A 16,654-nucleotide genomic window follows, 5' to 3' on the forward strand; every position below is an offset into this window, starting at 1 on the left:
TAACTACTGCTAACTTCCGGTGACATCCACTTACACATGGTTAGCCTCTCTATTGCTTACTCTGTGTAAGCACTGCTTCCCGTCATGCAAACAGACTTGCACCTGCTTAGTCGTGCTTATTTATCCTTTCTACTGCTCTATTTTTGACAGTAATAGTCTACTGGTTCTTGGGGGGAGGGGATATGGCAAGTGTATGGGGTTATCATTGATTACACTGCTTCCTACTCCAGTTCACACATATATGTTAATTATTAGGTTATGCAGCTAAATATATTGATCATAACAGTATATGACATGGAAATGGAATGTACTGCAGTGGGACTCGAACCAGGATTAACTGCTCGTGAGGTGAACCCTCTGTCCACTACAATATTGCTGTATTGCTTCCTTTGCACATATCCTGCATTTTATCTTCCTTTAGCTACATTAACCGTAGCTAAGCGATGGACACACCCATGCACCTATGGTTAGCTTTGATCTGTGTTTTAGATGCTATAGATGGGTTTCATCTTTTAATTTATATGTCCTCTTGCTGTTGTATGCATGGGGGACGGTTGGTGGTGATATGGGGACACCTGTGAGCGATCTCACTCATTTCTTAACAGCTACTGCTGTTCGACATTGCAGGGACATGTTTATTCTGAGGGTTCTGCTCTCAGACACGCCCCCTGCACTCGTACATGCTCCATGTAAGCCTAGGAACTTGGCCAGCGTGCCTTCATTACTATGCGTGGCACGCTGCTGTCCTGCTCCTAAATGGGTGCTTTAGTCCTGCGTGGAAGTTTAGTAAATCCAGGGGATTGTTTTTCATATTTTCTGTACTTACTCATAAATGTAAAAAAAAATATTATTTGTATATTGTGCATTGTTTTATTACATTATGATGTAACCTGGGCTGAGCCTGTAATTGGTTATTGTATAATTAGTGTTCTATCCTGGTAAACAAATGTAAATAAAATAAACATTTAAATCAAATAAAAATAACAAAATAACTAGATAATAAAAATGCCATAAGCATATAATTCTATAGCTGCAGTAGACAAGAATTTAAACTTTGAGCAGGATCTAATAATCAAAGTCAGGAAAGCAAACGCTATAATCTGCCCAATTCTAAATAACACATAAAGTCACTCTAGAGAGATTACTGTGTTACTTTTACTTCACTGTTCTGACACATTATTCAATACAGTTTTGAACTTTGTAACCTTTTGTACAAGTTACCTGAAAAAAAAAAAACTGAAAAGGTACAATAATTCATTAGTAGAAATATAACAGGACTGGAAAATAAACCATGCAGGAAGGCTTCAGTATGTATCATATTCTGTTCCTTATAGGTTACTAGAAGGTGACCTCTGCCTGTCTGTAAGGCAAAGTCTGGGTCAGTTCATTTTGAAAGATTACATGTGGAATACACTTCAGGGGTGTTAATATCAAATCAGGAAAACTAATATTGAAACTTTATTCCAGTAATACAAAAGACATGTGACAGATAAGATTATAGAATAACCTTCCACTTACTGATATGACACATTTGTCAGTCAATCCTGTGAGCTGTGATTCTGCACATGTAAGTCAACAGGTTGAAACAAAATTCACATCTGGTTAAGGTTTTGTAATTAAGTATGCATACATGGTTTGTGGATTTTAATGAGCAAAGAGTGATTTAGTCATTACACACGCACAGTCCAGTCTCCAGGTTTACTTGCTTACTTCTTCTTGTTCCCGGTTAGGGGTTGCCACAGCAGATCATCTGTCCACTCATGATTGTCAGTGGGGTTTTACAGTGTCAAGTTGCCAGCCTGGCACCCAACCTTCCACAGAAGGCAAACACACCTAGGGTGAATTTAGAGTGTCCAATCCACCTACTGCATGTCTTTGGGAGGAAACTGAAGCACCCAGAGGAAACCCACATGACCACAGGGAGGACATGCAGACTCCACACAGACGGCATCCCGGCCAAGAATCAAACCAGAGAACATCTTGCTGTGAAGCAGCAACGCTAACCACTGCACCACCATGGCCTTACTATATAAGTCAAAAACAAATTGGTCCCAAAAGTATTTTGTCAATATCTTATTAACTCCTGATAATGCACTGTTTTAGTCTGAAAGCTCAGGTAGCTGTTTTGGAAAACATATGTTGGTCCAATTAGGATAACAGCTCACCTGGGTATTTCTAGTGTTTTTGGAGTAAACTTATAGCAACATTTTAATTGCATTAGTGACAACATCAAAAGCTTGTTTTGTATAAAGAACTAGCAGAGCATAATTAAACTATTCTTGAAAGAATATAGTAGTAAATTTACTCTGAAATGCACAATGACATAGCTAACATCAAACTTTGTTCACTAGTGGACAGCACCATAAGTCAAAACAAAAAATACAGCCCAGTAAACTTACAAGGTAAAATATTAATGGTTTCATCATCTTAACCACCGCACAGACTTATATATCATTATTATAACTGTGGAAGCTTAGGCTAAGACATTGTTATCTACTGGAAACCTCATTTGTCCATTAAATTTTTTTTGGTATTTTGTTCAGGCCTGAACAAAATAAGGTAACATTTACCCAGAAATAAGCAGCATAGTAACCCTGCAGTAGAGGACAATATAGCAAATATCTCAACAGCAACCATATATTTTCCTTGTGTGCTGAGATAAGCAGGAATGAATGAGAACCAAACACTTAGGAAGACAAGCATGCTGAATGTGATGTACTTTGCCTCATTAAAGCTGTCAGGCAGCTTCCGTCCAAGGAAAGCCACCACAAAGCAGACCATGGACAAGAATCCCAAGTAACCCAGCAGGCAGTAAAAGAAAGCTGCTTGCCCTTCATTGCATTGAATAATGATCTTTTTACTCACTGATGTTGTTTTTGGTTCTGGAAAAGGAGGGGCAGTCTCTAACCACCAAGTACATATCACAATTTGAATCAATGAACAACAGGTGACTGTGCAGGATGGAATTTCAGATCCAACCCACTGTTTTAACTTACTGTTTGGATGTGTTGCATTAAAAGCAATTACTACTGTCATGGTCTTAGCAAGCACAGAAGAGACACTAATAGAAAAAATAATGCCAAAAATAGTTTGTCGAAGAATGCATGTGATTTGGGTTGGCTGGCCAATAAATATCAAAGAGCAGAGAAAGCATAGCATAAGGGCAAACAGCAGCAGATAGCTCAATCCACGGTTGTTAGCCTTAACAATTGGTGTATTGCGGTGTTTAATAAATATCAGGAGAACAAATATAGTCTTAATGAGAAAGGCTAATGTGATGACTGTCAGTGAGGAACCCAGTGGCTCTTCATAGCTCAAGAACTCTATTAGCTTTGGAATGCACTTGTCATGTTCGTCATTGGACCAATGGCTTTCTAGGCAGGTCAGGCAGTTATTTGAGTCTAGTATGCAAAAAAGAAAAAAAAAGTTAGATAAATAAAACATCAAAGAGAATTCTTAACATCTGAAACTCTAAAGAAATGACTTCCTTGAATTTGGGTTGTAATACATTCAATGATTGCAGGAAAATAATAAAATGAACATCCTGTTTTAATGAAATATTCTGACAACATATAGAACTATTGCATGAGACCTTTATAGAAAGTGTTAAATCATTGGCTATTATATTATCTGACTGAATAGTTACTCTCAACTAATAACCATTTCCAGGGGAGACTTGCAGTGATACATCAACTAAGATCATGGTACTATATAAGGACAACTGTATGAAGACATTAGAATTAAATGATGATTAATATACTTTTGGATTAAGCAGACACAGTTCTTCTATATTTTAGATAATGGGCCAAATGCACACTGTTACCCTATAGGAAAACAAATGTTCTCCAACAGGGTATTAATAAGCAGGTATTGCCCAGAAAAGAGTCTGCCACTTCATGGCAGTGTGTAACAAATCACCATGAAGTATGGATAAAAAAGGGAAATGAATGTCATCTTCCTTATGTTCACTAACATGTAAAATATTGTAGTTAGTGACCATAAAATATAACAATAAAAAATATGAAAAACTTCACCAAAAAAGGTAACTACAGCAGTAGTTACAAGGGATTTGCATTTTTCTTTTCCCCACTAAGCACAGCTCTTAAAAATTCATGTTAGTTAGCATAAGAAGGGAAAAAATGAACATTAAAAATAACTGTAGTAGCAACAATTACATTGTCGTTTGTGTGTGTGCCTGTGTGTGAGGCAGAAATGATTTGGAGCTCTCTATATCACTACAGTCAGAGAGATATAACAGTTGCAAACAACTGTCTATAGCCATATGAATATTACTGAAAGCAACTTAACAAAATCTGGAGTTTAGGGCAAGAGGTGGTAAAGTTGAAAATGAAGGTTTATGATGTAGTAATCAGAAGACGGGAGAACGTCCACTGGCCTACTATGCTAGAATGATTGTTATTATTTATGCATTTATTTTTCATTTGTATTATCTAAATATGACATCTGAGGTGTACATAGCCAAGAAAGTGGCTACAATTGCTTGGAGTGTGTGTGTGTGTGTGTGTGTGTGTGTGTGTGTGTGTGTGTGTGTGTGTGTGTGTGTGTGTGTGTGTGTGTGTGTGTGTGTGCGTATGTGCATCTATGTGAGTGTATTATTTATGTAACATATATTTTGGGTGTTTAAATACTTCCATTAATGACAACTACATATGCTACAGCAGCTTTAAAACATTGCTCTAGGTATTATTTTAAATCCAAAATATAAGAAGTATATACTAATAAAAAATGCAAAACAAAGAACAACAGCTAGCCCATTATTTAAGTACAATAATACACAGAGTAGGTGTTACAGACAAATAATGGACCTTCCAGTGGTGGTAAGGCCCTCTGCCGGAGGTGTCAGGCCTTATAACACCCATGGGTGGCTCATTATATCCCCTTTAAAGCCTACTTTATGGGACATTTATGTTTGCTTTACCTAGACTCATTTTCACATTAATCCATGGTATTCTCAAGTTATTGACTATGCAATGCAGATTTGTTTATTTTCACTGGCACTGATTATAAAACTACTTCTTTGCATCCCATCTCCAGCACATTTCTTGAATCATTACTTCATGCACTGCATTTTCTATATGTAATGCAGATGTAATACATATGTACACTATATATTACATCACATGGTGCAGTGGTTAGCATTGCCGCCTCACAGCGAGAGGTTCTCTGGTTCAATCCTTGGCTGGAGTGCCTTCTGTGCAGAGTCTGCATGTCCTCCCTGTGGTCACGTGGGCTTCCTCCGGGTGCTCTGGTTTCCTCCCAAAAACATGCTGTAGGTGGATTGGATACTCTAAAGTGGCCCTAGGTGTGAGTGCTTGCATGTGTGTGTGTGCCTTCCATGGAAGGTTTATAGGTTGGTACTAGGCTATCAGCCCTAGAGCCTATACAAGCCTAGCACTAGCAAGTCCCTGGCTATTTCTTCCCACACTATTTACTTCCCATGATCCCTGTCTAGCAGGGTGACTGACGTGATCCCCGGGGTGAATTTCCTTTTTCTCATCCAATCGTCAAGATTCCTTTTGAAGAAGGCCAAAGAGGCGCTCTGCCTGACATATATGGGCAGTCTATTCCAGAGTCTGGGGAGTCTCTGGGTCAGAAACCTATCCCTCCAGCATGTTTTGTTTATTGTGATGATAAGGTTTAGATTCCTGGAGTGTGTGGCTCTGAGTGACTGGGATTTCTTTAAGTATAGCATGTCCAACAGCCCCGGGTTTGACATGGCCTTGTATGTTAAGCAGAGATCGCTTCTGAGTAGACGATATGCGACAGAGTATAGCTGGAGTTTTTTAAGACAGTTAGCATAGGGCATCTGATTTAGGCCTGTGATTCTTTCAGTGAGGTATTTCTGCAGCCTTTCCAGTTGTTGCAGATATCTTGAGAGGTACATACCAAACGGGGCATTGTATTCTATAATGGGTCTAATGAGGGATGAGTACAGTGGGACAATGGCCTCCTTTTTTCTAGATGAAAAGCCCTTAGTGATGAGGTGTGCCACATAGAAGGATTTCCTGACTGTTGTGGTGATGTGGTTATCAAAGGTGAGACAACTGTCCACCTGTGTCACTATGTCTCTTATCACACTTTTGGTGTTTAGTGTACTGCCACCTATGTGGTAATTCACGGGTACATCTTTTCTCCCAAAAGGGATAACTATACATTTCTTGGCATTGAGCTTGAGCCCATGGCTCTGGCACCAAGCATCTGTTTTTGTAAGGCCCTTTTGTAGAGTATCCACATCATTTGGGGATTCAGTAATGGCTCCCAGTTTGCAGTCATCTGCGAACTTTGTAAGCCAGAGTCCCTTAGCATTGGCCTGTACTTCAGAGAAGTAGATGCCAAAAGAGAGCGGTCCCAGGACTGAACCCTGAGGTACTCCACTTGTCACTTGTCTGGAGCTGGATTTGGAGTCAGCTACTTTTACAGTGTGGGTTCTGTCATTAAGCCAGTTGGCAACCCATCGAGTGACGTAGGGGTTAAGTTGGTAAGTCTATCTATGATTCCAGAGTGGGGGATGGTGTCAAAGGCTTTGACGAGGTCCATATAGGCTGTGTTGACTGCCTTACCCTTGTCCATGGCTCTGGAGACTGATTCGAAGAAGTCAATCAGGTTCAGGAGACAAGATTGGCCCTTCAAGAACCCAAACTGGGTGGAGTCCAGTGTTTGAAGTTTACCAATGTCTTTGTTTATAAGTTCCATGATAATACGTTCCATGATCTTGCAGATCTGGCTCGTCAGACTGATGGTACGGTAGTTCCCAGGATCCAAGGTGGATCCGCCTTGTGTAGTGGGATAACTAGCTGTGTGCCACTCAGTGGGCACAAAGCCTGAGGTAAGGCTATGATTAAACATGACACTTAGGTGAGGTGCCAGTTCATTTTGTAGTTCATGTAGTACACAGCCCGGGTTGTCATCTGGTCCCATGGATGCTGTATTCTTAGCTTTGGTGAGTGCGTTTTTTTACCCGTGTGGCCATTATTACCAGAATTTGGCATTCTTCCGGTATTGACATGGGCCGTTTAGGGGGTGAGAGAGGGAGGTGAAGGTGGCACTGAATTGATCTGCCAGGATATTGGCAATATCCTTGGGATCAGTATATTTAATGCCATTCTTTTGTATCTCAGAGCAGATCTGAGCATTGCAATTTAGATTTTTGACATAGTTATAGAATGCTTTGTGGTTGTCTTTGGAATTTTTGGCAATTTTATTTTCGTAACTAGCTTTGGAGGATTTTATGAGGGATCTCAGCTTCTTACTGAGGCTGGTAAGGGAGGTTTTGCATCCTGGGATTTTCCTCTTTTCTGCAACAGTTTCTTCCTTTTGTTGTAAAGTTTGTTTATGGCAGGGGACCACTAGATTGGCTTCCTTTTTTTGGAGGAGAGCATCTTGGCTCTATTAGCGATAGCACGAATCATGCATGAGTGGGTGTGCTTGCACAGTGCCTTAGTGTAGGATTCAGCAATCAACTTTCAGTTCCTGTCTGCATGGGTGTCATAAAGTTTATCACTTCTGACTTGAGCAACATGAAGTTGGCATTAGAGAAGTTTTTATAGAGGTTTCCTTACTGGGGGATGGGGGTGGGATGTGGATGTTAAGGGTGATTAGCTTATGGTCAGACTTGACCAACGAGGGGGTGACCATAGGTTAGGAGCATTGATTTCCCATGTTGGTAATGACCAGGTCTGGGATATTGGATCCCCTTGTGGGACAATGGGTTAATTGAGCCAGGGCATTGGAATTTATGAATTCCAAGAACCATTAGGCAAAGGTGTTTGTTTCAGTAGTTTTCCCAGTTAATGGCAAGGTAGTTGAAATCACCCAGTATTAGGTTGTTTGGTTGTATCTTAATATTTTCCAGTATGTTTAGAAAGGTGTAGTGAGAATCTTGGGGCATGGTGGGGGATCAGTAGCAAGCTAAAATTTGGATTGCAGTCTTACCTAGTGTTAGTTGCACCTGGAGAATTTCAGATGCCTTGTGTTGGGCAACTAGCCTGATGGTGTGAATATCCTTGGTGAATATGGACACTCCTCCACATTTAGTGTTTCGGTCCTGGTTTGGTGGCCAAAAAGTGTGGTAAGAGTTGTAGCCTGGTATTGCAGGGGTGCTCTCTGGAACCTCGAACCAGGTCTCAGTTACTGCACAGATACTGATATTCTCCATTTTTAGGAATACCTCGAGAGAGTGCATTTTGAGGTTTAGACTTCTAGCATTGAGTAGCATTACCTTCAGAACTGGCATGCTTGTATCTGTTACGGTGGTGGTTTTGTCCTTTGAACCTTGCCTAAAAAGGCACTATAGGCTTGGCAAGAGCCTTAGCCAGTAACCTGAATCTCAGGAGCGACAGGTGCAGACCACCTCTGGCAAAGCATCGTGGTCTGTCGATCATGTCGTCTCAGGCAGACAGATACTGAATCCCCTTTGAATGACACCAGAAGCTTAGCCAATTGCTGAAGTCAATCATTTTGTCCTTATATTTTGGTATCATTCTGGGCAAAGGCAGGATGCTACTCAGGGCTAGGGTCATACCTGCCTGAGCCACATGATCCGAGAGCTCTTCCATGTCTCTTTTCATGTAGTCCAGGGAGGTACGTCTCAAGTCATTCACTCCAACATGGACAATGACAGAGTCATATTTGTACTTGTTGTGGAGTGACTTCAGTGTATGCGTTATGTGGAGGATCCTGGCACCCGACAGGCAGCTGACTGTAATTTTCTCCTTGTTCAGCCTGGTGAGTGAGACATCAGTGTGCCTGACTATAGCATCACCTATGACTAAAATGTTAGGTACATTGTCTTGCCTTAGGGGCTGTTGCTGGGTGGCACACTGGTGTTGTGAGTTATGTGATATTTTGGTTGTGATTGGTGTTTGTTTGTGTTTCAGCTTCTGAGGTCCTTGTTGCTTGGGCAAGTTACAGTTAAGAGCCTCAGCATATGTGGATTTAATGTTGCTATGTGTAGGTGTTGGTGGTGTGGGTTTAGAAGGGCTATGTGTTGCTTGAGGTGTATTGTGGGTGTTAACCTTCTCCTCTTGACTGTCTAGCACAATCTTGGGTGGAGAGAGCTTTGCTTCCAGTTTGGCTATGTAAGTGCATCTCTCACAGGTTGTAGTGTTGGGTGGTAGGAGGAGAGGGTTGTCTGTGTTCATGAGGCAATTGCTGCATTACCCCAGTATGCCCAGATTCACCAGGTGGACAGGAGAAATCACCATAAGCTGACCCTTGGACATGCCTGGTTTTGTGCTTTTTTTGTAAAGTACAGGAGCTGTTTTCTCTTGCCTTAGCAAGGTACATTGCAATTATAGGCTGTTTAGTGCCTACGATTAATTTCTCCTTATTAACAAGGAGAGTTGAGTGCTTGTATCAGTTTAAGGCTTCCTAGTGCTTTCCAGGTTAGGTGCCGGGCTGGAAGTTCAACACTGTGAAACTCTATTGCCAATCATAAGTGGACAGGTGACCTTCTGTGGCGACCCCTAACCAAGAAAAGCCAAAAGAAGAAGAAGAAGAATCAACATAGAGACTGCTATATTTACCGGATCTGGAAAATGGACTGCTCAGTGTGGAAATATATCTGTTAGGGTTATATTTGCCTTTAATTGAGAATGTGCTGAGTGAGAGAGAGAGAGAGAGAGAGAGAGAGAGAGAGAGAGAGAGAGTCACTCAAAGCAGGCAAGTAAGTCTATCTATAATCTAACAGGGAACAAGAGCATTGTGGGTGCTATAGTGGCCACTAGGCAATGTACAATGATATTCCTGAATCCTGAGTTGAAAGAAGAAGTCAAGAAGAGTCTCCAGGATGAAATGAATTGAAAGGTATCCCTGAAGTGAGACATTTGGAGCAAATCCCTGAGGCCAAAAGGAGTGAAAGTTGTAATAATATATGCTGCAGAAAGTCTAATTTTTGAACGGCAACATGTAACTGTGGTGCAGAGTGTTGGTAGAACTATGGGTTTTTCTATAAACTGTGTTTTTCCTTCTAAGGTACACAGTAGTGCTCTGTGGGACTTAATTTTCCCACCCCCCCCAAAAAAAATCAGTCTTCCTAAGTGAATTGCTACAGCTTTTGGCTCCTCTCAGTTGGTGCAATAACCCACATGAGTTTTGTGGGAAATATTTGAATCCATATAGGTTCATAGGTTCATAAGTAGGTACTAGGCTATCTGCCCGAAGGCATTTATAAGCCTAGCCAGAATGTGTTGGCTTTCAACGCCCCCTTAGATTAGTTCCCTGTGCCTCTGTCCAGCAGAGCCACTGAAGTGCAAATAGCATGATTTTCTATAATCAAAGTAATCCTTGTGGCAGTAAACTCCTGCGCCTGGATGGGGATTTGTTCTGAAAAATTATCCTCATGGCAGTGTAAATAGTTGCCTCAAAAAAAGAACAGTAGCTGCATTTATTATTTATGAAATGCATGAGGCCAAAACTTGAGTATGATGAACTGTAATTGCTAAATTGGTGTAAAATTAAGAAAATAATTGAAATATTGGTAAACTCCTCATGGCAGTGTGAGTGGTTGCCTTGAAAAAAATGTAGCTGCCTTTTTTATTTGTGAACTTTATGAGACTAACACTTGAGTATGATTAACTACATACATAACTAGTTATAAATCCCCCTCCATGGATCGTGATGCACATGAGGCCTACTTGACCTGACAGAAGTCAATCCAAATATTGCCAAACATTCTGGTCATGGAGTATTTCAATTATCCCACCATCAACTGGGAAACCTACTCTAGCCCTAACTCACTAGTACAAAAGTTCCTTGACTTTGTTAACTGAAATGCCCTGGAACAAATTGTTCAAACCCCAACAAGAGGACCAAACATACTAAAGCTAGTCCTCATTAACATGAAAAACAGATATATCACTACAATTGCTGGACCCACATTCGTTAAATCTGATCACAAATCAGCCACCTTCAAACTGGCACTAACATCAAAACTCATAAAGTGTCAAGTCAGACTAAAAAAATTCACCAAGCCAATCTATACCCTCCTAAATGCATTCCAAGCCTCACCCCCTACTGAAAGTGGTAACTACGTCAAAGCTTACACTAAAGGCCTATACAATTACTTGTATAAGTGTATAGACTTGGCTGTTCCAAAGAGAATCAAAGCCAGAGCCCCAAGTAAAGACAAGCCACCCTGGTGGACATCCAGCATCAACAAACTTTACAAAAATTGCTAAATCATGCTGTCTAAGAAAACTAAGGTGATACCCCAACAATGGAAAAGCACTCTTCTCAGCCTCAATAGATAACTAAGACAACTTGTCAGATCCTGTAAGGGTAACCTTGAGAAAAACTTAGTAATCACAGCCAAGGATAAACAAAACCCCTTTTACAGCTATGCATGCAGTATAAAAGGTAGGACCTAGGCATGAGCTGAAGTAGTGACTGATGGTGTCACACACACTGATCCCACAAAGATAGCAAACCTGCTGGTGGACAGATATGGTGAAAATTTCACTCCCTTATCGTCTCCAAACTTATCACAAAACTTGCCCCCAACTCCTCCCTACCCTACATATCGGAAGACCAGATCATTAAAGCCTTGTCTAATGCAAAAAACACAGCCTCTTTAGGACCAGACGGATTTCAGGTTGTCTCTTAAACAAACTAAAACATGAACTAGCATCACCATTAAGTACCCTATTCAAACACAGCTTAACCACAGGCTATGTTTCTGTGGAATGGAGAACAGCAACAGTTATTCCCCTCCACAAAGGTGGCTTAGCAACAGACCCAGGGAATTTTATACCCATAAGTCTGACCAGCCTTATCTGTAAGGCCATGGAACATATAATGGACCTCATAAATAAAACATAGGAGACCTCCAAACACTGCATCCGACCCAATTCAGCTACATAAAGGGCAAATCCTGCCTGTTAAACCTGGTGGATTTCTTTGAAATTATGACCAGGGCCAATGATGATGGCAAATCTGTGCACACAGCATATCTCGGCTTGGTCAAGGCTTCGATATAATCCCACACTCAGACATTACTAATAAACTTAGCAAACTGAATGTAAACCCTTTTGTTATAAGATGCATTGCCAACTTTCTCACAAATCAGTCACACATGATAAAGTGGGTGACTCCACATCAACCAGTAGACCTGTCACCAGGGGGGTGCCACAGAGGTCAGTGCTGGGCTCCCTATTGTGTCATATATACTTCTAAGAAGATCAGGCCAAAACTAAGGGGCTGTGGCTGACCAAGTTTGTGGATGACTGCAAACTGGGTGCAATTATTGAATCCCCAAATTATGTCAGTATACTTCAGGAGGGTCTTATGTAGACCAGTGACTGGTGTCTTAGTCACGGTCTCAAACTAAATGCAAAGAAATGCATCATCATTCCCTTCAGTAAAAACAATGTCCCTTCACACTATCAAATTAACAGCAACATCCTATGTACCTACAAAGTGGTTAGGGATTTGGGATCACAAGACTACAACCTTAACTTTGACCACCTTGTGTCTACTGCAGTAAGGAATGATTTCTACATAGCACACTTGATTAGTAAAGGCATCTCCTCTAAAGCAAAGGAGGTTATAACCCCTCTATACTCATCATTAATCAGGCCCATAATTGTGTATAACACCCATTTTGGCATGTACCATATAAAGCATCTGCAGCAATTGGACAGACCCAAGAGTTTTCTAACAAAGAAGATTAAGGGGCTCCAGCATTTGCCTTACACAGACTGACTAAAGTCCCTGTCACTATACTCAGTATCATATAGACTTCTTAGGGGAGACTTATGCCTGGCTTACAGAGCAATCTCCAACCCAAACTTAATGAATTTGCTGCACATCTGTAAATCAAACGGGACTAGAAGTACCCATTCCAGGGACCTAAATATGGCCTGCAACTTGAATAGGACATGCTGGAGGGATAGATTTGTCTCCCAGTGACTGCCATGTCTTTGGAATAGGCTACAGAGTCATGTGAAGCAGAGCTTCTCTCTGACACTGTTCAAAAGGAACCTGGACAAGTGGATGGGGCACTGTAAATTTATAGCAGGGATAGCACCCATAACCCCCCTGGACACGGGCAATCATTACTAAATACAATACTGGGTATTGGCTAGAGTATCTATGATATTACATTGGGACAAAACAGCTAGGCTTGAAATGACCTCTGGATCGATGGCCTAGTAACCTATGATCCTATAACTCTAACAAACTTTTGAAGATCTCAACAACAATTCTTCATGAAAGATATGCAGACACTGGTCAATGTCTGCTTAATCTACAACAACATATATCTTCAAGAGTGATCCAACTATCTACCTCATTGAGAATCCTAAAACTCAATGCAGTTCTGAAGAAGTTCAGGCTAGATGATGATAAAGAAGCATATTTAGTGGCTTCTAAATGGTATGCAGAAACAAAAACTTGGCTTCAAGCATTGTAGGCCAGAGTTATGTCATTCCATTAACAATGGACTTGATGAAAGCTTACAGGTTTATATGTTCATAGAATGATACTAGGCTATTGGCCTGGAGGCTTTTATAAGCCTAGCCAAGAATTTTGCCCATGTTCCCTCAAAGTTAGCACCTGTTTCCCCTGTCCAGCAGGGACACAGGTGAGATCCCAGGGCTATATTTTCTGTTTCCCATCCAGTCATCCAGGTTCCTCTTAAAGAGGGCTAGAGATGTACTCTGCTTGACATGGAGAGTTAGTCTATTCCTCAGATGGGGGAATCTTTGGGGCACAAATCTATCCCGCCAACAAGATCTATTGATGTCACATACCAGGTTAAGGCCTTGTGTGTGGGCTGTGCAAGTGGAGTTTGTCTTTTGGGTATGCAGCAACTCCATCAAGGCTGAGTCTGAAATGGCCTTGTATGCCAGATACAGGTCACCTCTGAGCAGTCTGTATGAGACTGAGTAGAGGGACAGGGCTATAACCTATCTGTATAGGATAGGTGTTTGAGACCCTGGATTTTCCTTGTGAAAAACCTCTGTAGTCTCTCTAACTGCTGCATGTGCTTGGCAAGGTACATACCGAAGGAGGCAATGTACTCGATAATGGGTCTGGTAAGGAAGGAGTAGAGGGATGTTATGACCTACTTTTTCCTGGATGAAATACCCTTATTTATGATGTGAGCCATGTAGAAAGCTTTCCATACAATGGAGGCAATGTGGTGGTCAAAAGTCAGGTTGCAATCAACCTGGGTGCCCAAGTCCCTCACGACTGATTGCATGCTTAGTATGGTGATATTAATGTGATAATTAGTGGGGATGACATTTTCCCCAAAGGGGATAATGATGCATTTCTTGGCATTCAGCTTGAGGCCATGCTTATGGCACAAGTCTTTAGTTTGGTTAAGGTCCTCTTGGAGGATGTTCACATCAGTAGGGGAGTTTAAGACAGTGCCCAGCTTACAGTCATCTGCAAACCTGGTCAGCTACAGACCACTGGTTTTGGCTTGCACCTCAGAAAAGTATCCCAGACTGCAGAGGCCCCAAGACTGATCCTTGGGTACACTGTTCATTACGGGTCTACTACTAGAGTTGGGTTCCCCTACTTTGACTGAGTGGGTTCTATCAGTGAGCCAGTTAGCTACCCATCTGGTAACATATGGGTTGATGCCTAACTGGGAGAGTTTATCTATTATGCCCGAGTGGTGAATAGTTTCAAAGGCTTTGGCTAGGTCAAGGTAGGCGGTGTGCGCCATCTTTCCCTCATCCATGGCTTTGGTGACTGTTTCACAGAAGTCAACCAAGTTTAACAGGCATGATCTCCCGTTGACAAAATCAAACTGTGTGGGGTCAAGCATTTGGAGGTTGACAATGTTCTTGTTTATAAGGTCCATGATAATACATTTCATGGCCTTGCAGATCAGGCTAGTTAGGCTGATGGGCCTATAATTGCCTGGTTCAGTGGATGCTAGACCTTGGTGTAGAGGAATGACAGTGGCTGTCCTCCATTCAGTTGGGATGAAGCTGGTGCTCAGGCTTTGTTGAATAGGGTGTCTAATGGAACTGAGAGCTCATGCCTGAGTTCAAGTAAGATACAGCCAGGGATGTTATCAGGTCCCATGGACACTGTACTTTTTTGCCTTTGAGAGGGCATTAAGGACCTGCTCCCTAGTGATGAGGGGAGGGGGACAGGTGCTGTGGGTGTCCTGGTTTGCTGATGGGGAGACAGGAGGCTGAAGTTTTCACTGAACCTGTCTGCCAGCAGGTTGACTATGTCTATGGCGTTTGTGTATGTGGTGTTATTGACCACCAGTTCAGAGCAGATTTGGGTGTTTATATGGACCTTGAAGATGCTGATGAGCATATCCACCAGAAACTGAAACTAGAACATCTGCTAAGGACTGGAGATTCACTTGAGGCACAGTCTCTGAAATTTCACAGCTAGAGTTTGACAGACCATCCATAACCCCTTTCCACATGGAGTCAGGGTATCATTTCAACAGTGGAAATCACCTAGAACCAAGATTTACATTGCTGGGTGGATAGCCCTACCACTGTAGTTCTTCCACATTACACACTTGCATGCACGTTATGGCCAATTTACAGAGCTCAATCCACCTACTGCATATCTTTGTAATGTGGGAGGAAACTCACATGAATACAGGGAAGACATACAGACACCACACATAAGGCAGCCCAGCAAGAACAAAACTCCAAGAAATCTCTTCAGTGAGCCAACAACACTATCTGCCACACCACTGTGCTAAGATCATAAAAAGGTTGACAATGCATGTTTTAAAATGATGGCTAAAACCTCATAGAAGTAATACAAGCAAATTTATTTGCATTTCTTTTTCCAGGGTAGAGCATTAATCTCCATTGTTCTTTTTCAAACTCAGCCCAGGAGAGGTGTCAAGTTATGTGGCTTGCTCAGAGCACGCATTTAGGCAACTGAAGCTAAGGAAATCAACATTTTTACCACTGGACCACTAAAATAGCTCATTAACAACATTTTAGAAATCTTGGCTGTAGATAAATGTAAAAAGTTCCACCTTGGCAACATAAGAAAATGCGTATTCCAGAATCATTCTAAGTCTACCGCACAACTTGTTGTTTTAGTAGAATATCTCCTGTTAACTGATTATTAATTGAAGCACAATATGTATGTAAGCACAAAGCAACTGGTAAATACAAAACTGAAGTAATATGCATTCATGGAGTCAAGAGGGAGTACTCTAAAATATGAGTAGATGCAAAGCCTTTTAGTCAAAGTGTTGCAACCAGTGGCCATAGGTCAAATTTAACATAATACACTAACTGACATAGGCTCTCTCCCCTTTGAAGTGCTACAAAAGATTATGAAAGAAAAAAGTATACAACTAGATGACACAAAAAGAACTAAAATTTAGCTCTGAGTGGACAGGAAGGATAATGGTGACTCTGAGTCTTAACAAAAAAAATACTCCATTGGCTAAAATAATAAAATGGTTATTGTGGAATCTGTCTGACCAGCCTCATATGAAAAGCCGTGGAAAGACTTATCATGGAACTAATCAATCAGGACATAGGGATCCTCCAAACACTAGACTATCTTAGTTTGGATTCATCAAGAGCAGGTCATGCTTACTCAACCTGGTGACATTTTTTGAAAATTTCACTGAAACAATGGATGAAGGCAACATGGTACACATCACATACTTTGACCTGGCCAAAGA

At 41.3% G+C, this 16,654-nt stretch overlaps 1 protein-coding gene across 1 annotated transcript in view; it reads right to left on the reverse strand.

Annotated features, from left to right (window-relative positions):
- Window positions 1-1,973: 1,973 nt before the first annotated feature.
- LOC122810679 (vomeronasal type-2 receptor 26-like) overlaps window positions 1,974-16,654 on the reverse strand; it is a 66,185-nt gene continuing 51,504 nt past the window's right edge. The window contains exon 2 of the mRNA XM_044082249.1: window positions 1,974-3,401. Coding sequence (XP_043938184.1) covers window positions 2,506-3,401 — 896 coding nt within the window. The 3' untranslated portion in view covers window positions 1,974-2,505. The remainder of the gene's footprint in view (window positions 3,402-16,654) is intronic.

Source organism: Protopterus annectens, chromosome 9.part0, assembly GCF_019279795.1.
Source record: "Protopterus annectens isolate FY-2018-M chromosome 9.part0, PAN1.0, whole genome shotgun sequence".
In the NCBI taxonomy this organism is placed as follows: Eukaryota; Metazoa; Chordata; order Ceratodontiformes; family Protopteridae; genus Protopterus; species Protopterus annectens.